The 9,172-nt window shown below is 39.5% G+C and overlaps 1 protein-coding gene across 1 annotated transcript; it reads left to right on the forward strand.

The window, feature by feature from the left end:
* Window positions 1-2,619: 2,619 nt before the first annotated feature.
* snapc1b (small nuclear RNA activating complex, polypeptide 1b) lies at window positions 2,620-8,183 on the forward strand. The gene is made up of 10 exons (XM_036542629.1): window positions 2,620-2,869; window positions 3,830-3,989; window positions 4,225-4,365; window positions 4,573-4,677; window positions 5,023-5,178; window positions 5,394-5,468; window positions 5,760-5,822; window positions 6,883-7,018; window positions 7,103-7,177; window positions 7,577-8,183. Exons 1-10 carry the CDS (start codon window positions 2,739-2,741, stop codon window positions 7,609-7,611), a joined length of 1,077 nt encoding a protein of 358 aa, XP_036398522.1. The 5' UTR covers window positions 2,620-2,738; the 3' UTR covers window positions 7,612-8,183.
* The last annotated feature ends 989 nt before the right edge of the window (window positions 8,184-9,172 follow it).

Here is a 9,172-nt window from a genome sequence, read left to right on the forward strand (position 1 = left end):
TGCCGCAGACTGAAAACTCATCTGTCTAAACTGCATCTTGGCACAACTAACATGAGCTAACTCTGAACAGTCATATGATATCCTCAAATATATTTGCAAAATTATAAACACTATGTTGTCAGACTACTTCTTGCACCTGCCATGGCTCTCAACAGAAACACGTATGTTACGTAATGACTGCTGCTGTTGGTTCTGACAATGACGATATGGCGTCGTCCCTGCTCTTGGCCTTACCTTTTTGTATGCACTTTTTAAAGTCACTCCGGATGAGAGTGTCTGACATTTACATCTCGTCATTTAGCAAAGAGACCCATTCCATGTCACATGCATTAATGTTACAGAAGCCTCTTTCGAAGGCAAGGCACAAACAGGCAACTGGCAATTCTCATGAGCTTTATGTTTGGCATAAACAGGCCAAGCTTATGCTAAGAAAGAACCTGTTATGTTTTTAGATTATTTTGCATTTTGCATATGTGTCTGGAGCTCATGTCAAAATAAATTATCAACAAAAACATGGTTTCTTCTGCTAAGAAGCTGAAATTTGTCTGAAGATGACAATGGTCCAGATTAACTGAGCACAAAATTGATATTCTTAATTGATCATTTTTATCTCCAGACCCCAATCAAAGGAAGCAGTTCACAAGCAATAAACAAAAATCCAAGAATTATCCAGGAGGAAAAGTCCCCCCTCAGAAGAGAAAGAACCTCATAAACCAGCTAGCATCTTGTAAGTGTCCTCCATACCAGAGGAGAATTTTACAAAATACTAATGACAGCTGTGTGAATAAATGTGACCCTCTTGTTCTATGGAATAAGAAGTATAATTTGGAAACAACATGACTTTACTCTGTGCAAAGATATTATGATTAAATCATACCATTCAAAAATGTTTTAAGCAGGAAAAAATAGCCTTTCAAAGCATGTCTTCAGATTTTTTAAGTGGTATGGATAAATATAGCGGGTACTGTATGTCCTGGCCTTTTTAGTCGGTTGTGTGAGCTGTAGCTCGGTGGTGATGTTAACAGCTACTACACCCCTAAGAGAATCATGCTGCAAAAATTACACCTAGAATTACATAGATGTACTACTGGAGAGAAATATTAATAAAAGCAACGTTTTGTGGTCACAACAAGAACCCATAATAAACCTCCCTTCAAGATTTTGTCAATACTACATCAACATTATGGAATGAAACACTCGCTTTTTTTAATAGGCTCAAGTTTATCAAGTAATTTAACATGAATAGGGACGTGCGTTTCTTGATATAAAATGACGACACAATATGATTTTCGCCACACCTATTCACACAATTACAACACAGACTATTTAGACTTCACTGAAGAATAAAATAAGGTGTTTTATCATATCCCGTCTGTACCTAGTCGAGGTATTTTACATACGTTTACAAAAAGACATAGTTTGTAAAATACACACATTACATTTATTACTTAAGCAAGTACCATATCAGTTACAGTTTTGTCGTAAACAGAGACAAGTGCTTTTTAGTTCAGATTCTTACCGTTGTCGGGTGCACCAGGGGCTTGCTGTCCATGTAAAGGTAGAGTGGGTGACAACTGTATTCCCGCGTTTAACCGCGACACGCTCACTGCGTTTGAGGTTCAGCCACATCCCATGTATACGTGCAGGTCGTCATGGCTGTGTGATAGCGGATTCCCTTGGAAGCACGCACACATGAAGAAACATAAATTAGTCAAATTCGTTCGTTCATGTCCCTGTAATGGTGTAGGAAGGCGTGAGGAATGAGTTTCCGAATGGCTTTATGATTCGGCAATGACACAGCATTGTTGGACTCAGATTTCTAATTTTCCCGCAACCTGTGTCTAACTGGTGTCTGACTGATCTGTCGCTTAATATATAACACAGCAGGCATATCCTCACATCATCAGCATATAATCAGATGTGCTGTGGCTACGTGCTTATCCTCACTCACTCTGAAATACAGTATGCAGTGATGCAGTGGTCCTTAATTTGGTTTGGCACATATTTTACCTTAACATTGCTAGTCTATATAAGATATGTGACAACAATGTAGTGTGATGTGGAGCAGGTCTTGAACAAGGTTGCTGGGTAAACATGCTATGTAATATATACACGACTTGCTTGCATGATATTTATCAAAATTGCTTTGTAAATATTGCATATTAAATATGTTGTTTAGTACGTTGGACGCTTGTATATTCAGATACTAAAAATGGACCGCTAACGAAATAAAAACACTGGAGAGCAATGTATATCTATTTAACATTTAACTCGTTTTTTTCTGCTCCTGCACAGAATGCGTGTGCTCACGGATTAATATAGGCTACTGTATACAGAAATTCTGAGAGGCTTCTTGGGTTAATGTAATTTCCCATAGAGTTTGGGATAGATTTGCTGTATTTGCATCACACTTTTCTATCCATTATTCTTTGGATAAATAATTCATTTGGATAACAGCCAGTATTACTATAATTAAACAATATGCTATGACAAACTGCCATTTTAAAATGTATTTATGACAAACGGCTGCGACGCAAGGCTGCGCAAACGCCCCTTCACTCCGCTTTTTCATCACGCATAGTTTGTCCTTACCTGCCTCCTGTACACACAACACGGAAGTTTACTGAGAACGTTAGTCACACGATGTGACTGTTGTTAGTGATGCTATCCCAATTTGGGTTATCTTTTAAGTTGGTGTTTTGCTAGTTTTTTTAAATACAGTCCTTAGCTGATCAGAAATGGATTACTACATCCCACCCCTCAAAGCAGATTGCGAAGATTTGCTGAATCAATTTCAGAAGACAGAGTCGGTGCGGTACGAGGAATTCACAGCAATATGGAGGAAAATGAACTTCTCCAGTATATTTTAGTAAGATGATTATTGATGTCTTCGCTTCCTTGCGGTCCATTCTTAAAGTTGTAATTAACAATGTGTATATGAGAGAAGATGGCTAGCCAAGCAACCGACATCTTGCTATCAGAATGTTTTGTTGTCATCTGAGTAATTTAAGATTAGAAGTTCATGTAATTTAGCTAGCCAGTGGACCAGTGAAAATGCTATCAAGACTGCAGAGCTACACGTTAACAACACACAAGTTTCTGGCTGAGAGGTCTTTCCTGCTTAGACATGTAGATTGAGCTGTCTAGGTACGATGTTTGATTTATTGGTGGTACTTTGTTTTGTTAGAGCAGTAGATTTATTTTATTGCATTGTATACAATTTGGCCAAGAAAATCTTTTTGACTATTCCGAGGAAAATTTGCTGCACAACATTTAGGCCTTTATGATGAGCTGAGTTAGGCACTCTGTGTACTTACTGTAATTAATGTTCCACATTATACACAAACCCTTTCTTTTTTAATGACGATTTCCTTTTAAACATTTTTGTGCATCTATGAATCATTTGGACACTGATCAATTAATTATATGGTGAATGAATGCACGTGTCTAATTATTGTGTCAAATCTTTCTGCACGAATACAGAAGCCCTGTATTTCAAAGGTTTACTTTTGAACAAATGAATAGAGATTATGGTCATAAAAACCGTCAACAATCCTTGTAGGACATGCTTTTGCGTCGTTAGTGGGGCACCTGTTAGAGCAGTTTTATGAAACGGATTAATAACACGATAATTGAGTATGGCATTGAGCAAGTCTGAAACCTCACCAGCTTTGTATTTATACTGTAAACATGCAGTTAATTAGCTTGCTGTGGTAGCAATGCACTTGGTAGTCACCAGCATTATAGTGAGCAGACTAAGTTAAAATCAGTGACTTGATAAGTTTATTTGATTCTGTTTTGTAAACCATTTCCCTCTCTTTCTTTCCAGTGGTAAAATGGCAGGCAATGAGATGCGGGCCTTTAGTCGCTTAATACTGACCATTGCCTATCAGTACTTCCTACCTCCGTACAATTTCCAGATCCGAGTTGGGGGCTTGTACTTGCTCTATGGCCTTTATCACTCACAGCTTGCATCACCCAAAGAAAAGGTACTGATGAACTTTCTGACAGTCTACACAGATGTCTACAGTAATCTGACATGTTTCAAGCTACTACACATTTTCCTTGCTCTTACATAATTGTGGTTGGCTGTAATCCAAATATTTTTCATGACCTTATTTTGTCATACATCAGCCTTTACGTTGATGAACAGCTGAGATCCTATCATGGAAAAAGAAGTGAAAGCTTCCAGTCTGTCACTGTGCAAGGTTTTTGTGTGTCCAGATCAGGTTTGCTCTGAAGGACTGGGAGAATGTGCAGAAGTTCCAGACGGATGCAATGAATGCCCAGCACTATGACGTCACCTACATCCTCAGAAGGCTTTTCTCTGAAAAAGCCATCTACTTTGCTGCCATGCCCAAACAGGTATGCCGTGCACATTCAAGGTCTGCAGTAAGAAAACCTAATGCGCCTCCAGGTCTCCACAGGGCTGAACGGGAAGCAGCGTGTCTGCAGGCTCTGCACCACACTGATGGAAAGGAGCTGTGGATGCTGACCTGCTGACCACTGCAAAGCTGTCTGTTTGGCACAATCTGTGTAACCCACCTCCGCTCCTGTGTGTGTCTTTGGCAGCTGAGCTTCCAGGTGAAGAGGAAGGCCACGAGGCACACGGTGTGCGAGGAGTTCTGGGATCGGCCCACGCGGGTGAAGGACCTCATCACCTCAGACACGATGGAGGTCAGGGTGCCCCTTTGGCTGCTGTGATGGTCCCGGGTCCTGGCCCACTGAGGGCTGCTTTAGAGTTGTGAACCCTGGTATTGCACTCTGAGCAAAGCACTGGGACAGTGCCAATGAAAATGATGCAGGCATATTATGCTTTCTTTAAAAATGTTTCACAAAACATTAAAAAGCACAACGGATCTTGGGTTTCTGTTGATCCAGAGAATATGCGTGCGTTATATAAACAAGGTGCTGTCCTAGGTGGAAGTGGATGTCATTGAGATTGTAAAGCTGCATGTCCTTGAGTTGGGTTGTGTGGAGGAGGTCTTGGTACGTAGTCACACTCACATGGTCTTTGTGCAGGAGATTATGAATGTGCACGAGCACTATGAAAAAGTGAAGGCGGCCTTCTCAGCCACCCCTGGCCAGCCAGACTCCGGCATCCACATGATCAACAAGGACCTGGCGGCACGTATGCAGAGCACGGTGATGAGGTTCCACAAGTGGCAGGAGGAGACTGTAAGAGTTTTAAGATCAATTCAGCGTGTGTGTGTGTGTGTGTGTGTGTGTGTGTGTGTGTGTGTGTGTGTGTGTGTGTGTGTGTGTGTGTGTGTGTGTGAAAAAGACACCCTGCAAGGCCGCTGTGTGAGATCCTCACCTCTGCTGAGTGCGTCTGTGCTCTGCTGCGTATTATCTAGTGTTATGTCGTTTTTGACTCTGTGTTCTGTGTTTAGGAAAGCAGAAGGAGGAATGAATATGAAGATGCAAGTGACACAGATGCTGGTGAAGGAACCTCTAAACAGAGTGAGGTGAGTGACTCTGTTCTCAGGATGTCATGAGACGGGTCATGACTTTCTCTCTTTAATTTTCATATTTGTGTGTATTTATTTGGTCATATCTGAGGATAAGATATAAGAGGAGCATTAATTTGAATAATCATTTTCAGCTATTCATAAAGACCGTTGAATGACTTTTGATAACCTGCAGAACTTGTTTCAGTAAGTTCCTCTTGACCCTGGATTACAATTATGTGGTTAACCAGAGGCTTTTGCTGTGAAAAAACCACATGGAGTAACTGCTCTTTGGTGTTGTTTCTCCAGTGTTCCAGTAGAGCACAGCTGCTGGCATCCATCAAATCCAAATCTTATGGACAAGTAGTGGAGGTATGTCTCACTTTCTCAATGTACCACTATAATTTTCAAGTACATTACCTGTCTCTGTGCTGCAGTTCATGCATTCGTGCTTTAGAATTCATTTTGCAGTTTACTAATTTTGCATTCTGGGTTTTACAGTTTCATAACCAGATCAATGGTGGTTTGATTAATTTGCCTCTGTTGTAGACATTTACATAATTGTAGCAGGTCTGTTTGCCCTTTTGTCAATTCAGACTATCACTGTGTGCTTGAATAGTTAAGAAAAAGTTTGAGTTATTCACAGCCATGTTTACTTGGCTGATATGTGTTTTTCCTGGCAAAGCTTATGATCTGCTCTTTCTTGAAGTGGGAGTGATGTGTTTATGTCCTTGTGTTCATTTACTCCGTTATTCTAAATGTTCTGAAGGCATTCTAGCCAGAGTGCTGTGGATTAGTTGCCCAGATTTCTGGTATTCTTTTCTCTGGTGCATGAGACCTACCCCTTAAAGGGACACTAATCCTCAAGTTTTACATTGTACCTTACAGTTTATTTAGCATGCAGGTGAAGTGCACTAAATTGTCTCAGGAGCAGAGTTGCTCAATTTCTATTTGCAAAGTGTCCACAAATACTTCTGCCTGTTCCAGGAAGTGTACTCTCTGCAAGAAGTCAGTGTTTCTGAAAGTTTCAGTATGGGCCCTCAAAACTTGTTCTGTTAGCTCTCTAAAATTCTGAATCTGATGCGGTGCACCCATGACTACTCTTGGCTTTTCAAACTGCTGTTCAGTGTAGAGGGAAATACACAAGGCAATTTTGAGTGGAAAAAAATTAGTCTCCCAAACATTTTTTATCGAATATTTGAAGCAAGTGTATGTGAAACCTTTGCTTTTAAAAATAATGTGTTACTCAATTTTACTTAACTTTGTTGTGTAGAGCTGTTTGTCAACGTCAGGTCAAATCCTGCTAAGCCTAATAATAATCAGGAGTGGAGCTTTTCGTAATGTATAATTCAATGCAATAGGAAATCACGTAGTGTTCACTTTTCATCAGTGCCTTAACTCCACAATTCTTCTCTTGCGCTCGGCTTCACAGGCCTCTAGGTCGCGGCGGCACCGGCAAACAGAAATGGACACGTCGCCCTCCAAGCCAAACCCAGCCCAAGGAACCGCTCGTTGTAAGAAGCCCATGTCACTGAGGGAAAGGACCAGGAAAAAACTGATGAGCCAAGGTGGGCCCTCTCTTTCTCCTCTCCATTCAGAGTTGCTGCCGTGAACCCGTGTGATCACACTGTCTCTCTCTGTCTGTTTGATAGGGAGTGTGAAGCAGGAAGCCCTGGAGTCCACCACGCAGTGGCGTCTCTCCATGACTGAACAAGATAAGTTAGCAGGTAGGGATAGGAAACTGAACATGCAGGAGGATAACTTTGCCTTCTCTGCTGATGTTTCTTTTAAATTTGTATGTTGGGTTTGAGTGTTACACCATCCCTAGTTGAATCAATAGATTCAGTTTTAAATACATATCAAATCAGTAGGTTCAGAAATTTTAAAACTATTGATAGGTAAAATATAGTCATTGATTTTTAACAACAGAAATAGAGCTTGACTTGACTTTTTCCCAGTATTGGACTATGGACCAATGCATCATTCTGTAAGCCTTATTGATGCCCATTGAAATGGCCATCCTTCCCAACAGTCATAATGATGAATAATGTTACAATAAAGGTAACTTTTTTTCCACTCAGAAATTTCAGGTAAATTAACCATTTTCTTCTTTTAATTTGATCCAGAGAGACGTAGAGAGAAAAAACCGTTCAAGTGGTAAAACATGAGAAGAGGACGCAGAGCCTGAAGAGGAGCTTGTGTTTGGAAGGGCCACTTGATGAAAACTTGCCAGTTTAAGAAGGGGAAACCTCAGAGGGCTAACCCTCTTAGGGAGTTCTTGATTGGTTGTGTATCTTTCAGAGAATTACAAAACTGCTGTCTGTGGTCACATGTCACTGACAAGTCAGTGGTTGTGTCAGTAGTCATGTGTTGCTGAGCAGTCCAGCTTGCTCTATCGACTGAAGTTCCTTTTTAAGAATTTTAAGAAAGTGAGGGTCATATTAAAACATAGAACTTCTGTTGCACCTGCCCTATACGGTAGATGCAGATACATTTGACAATGTACGTAATAATGACTTGAATGTAGTTTTGTGTACTCAGTTGTTATATAGAAAATGACCATATAAAACCATTCAGCCATATGTAAGCTAAAAGCCATGATACAAAATAGGAGGCTTTCATTAATTCCTCTATAGAATGTTGTAGAATTTTCTGTGCAGAGTGCCTACATATCACTGGCATTGGCCAGGAAATGACCACATGCCGTCATTTTAATGCAATGTTACAGAAACATTTGACAGGTGACATTTTCAAACTCATTTCAAACATTTTTAGTACAAATATTATCCATGTAGGAAAAGTGTGATGGACACACTATAAGTTAAGTGTGTACAGTATAGCCACATGATAAATTCCAGTCATCAAAATAATAACCAAATGATGACCAGATTGTCACCTGTGGTTAGTTAAAGACATGTTAACATTTCAACAGAATATAAAGTTGGAGTTATGTGTCTACTGATCTGCCAAACACATTATGTGTGTAAATATTGTTAGAAAACTCCCTATCCCAGGGCAATTTACAATGCATGGGACAGAAATTCTAATAAAGTGGTAATATTTAGCACATGAAAATACCAAGGAGATTTAAAGATATTAGCTAATTTGAAATAATACTTATTAAAATGTATTGCATTCCAGTATTGTAATTTTTTCCTGTGTTATTTCATGCCAAAACCCCATATCTGGAGCCTTTTAGAAGCTTGCATAAACAATATTCCATAGGAATAGAAAGGCATCTTGTAGAAAAACTGATTTTGCAGGTAAGAGCATGGTTTAAAGAGGTGTATTGAGACAAAAATAGGCAAAAAATACAAAATCAGCGTAAACTTAATAGCTACGTCTTCCAATGGTCAGTATCATGGCTATTAACTTGTATGTGGTCAGTTGGTCCTTTTGCAGTCAGAACTTATCTACAGTACCAGTCAAAAGTTTGGACACAGCTACTCATAGAGGAGTTTTTCTTTATTTTTACTATTTTCCATATTTTAGAATAATAGTAAAGACATCAAAAGTGCAAAGTTACACAAATGAAATTATGCAGTGGCCAGAAAGTATTAAACCAGTCAAAACTATCCTATATTTTAGATTTTCAAAGCTGCCATAAATCTTTAAAAAAATATATCTTTATTTGGAAAAAGAAATTCATACATAGGCATCAACTTCACTATTTATAATCATCTAAGAGACAAATTTCAAGCATTTAAGCATAAGTCTGTAGA

The sequence above is a fragment of the Megalops cyprinoides genome, chromosome 12 (assembly GCF_013368585.1).
Source record: "Megalops cyprinoides isolate fMegCyp1 chromosome 12, fMegCyp1.pri, whole genome shotgun sequence".
NCBI classification, from domain to species: domain Eukaryota; kingdom Metazoa; phylum Chordata; class Actinopteri; order Elopiformes; family Megalopidae; genus Megalops; species Megalops cyprinoides.

Excerpts from the sequence above, each read along its gene's own strand:
- snapc1b (XM_036542629.1), top strand. The coding sequence starts at position 2,739 with ATGGATTACTACATCCCACCCCTCAAAGCAGATTGCGAAGATTTGCTG. Across the intron at positions 5,823-6,882 it reads CTTATGGACAAGTAGTGGAG|GCCTCTAGGTCGCGGCGGCA; the intron begins GTATGTCTCACT and ends TCGGCTTCACAG. Across the intron at positions 7,178-7,576 it reads TGAACAAGATAAGTTAGCAG|AGAGACGTAGAGAGAAAAAA; the intron begins GTAGGGATAGGA and ends AATTTGATCCAG.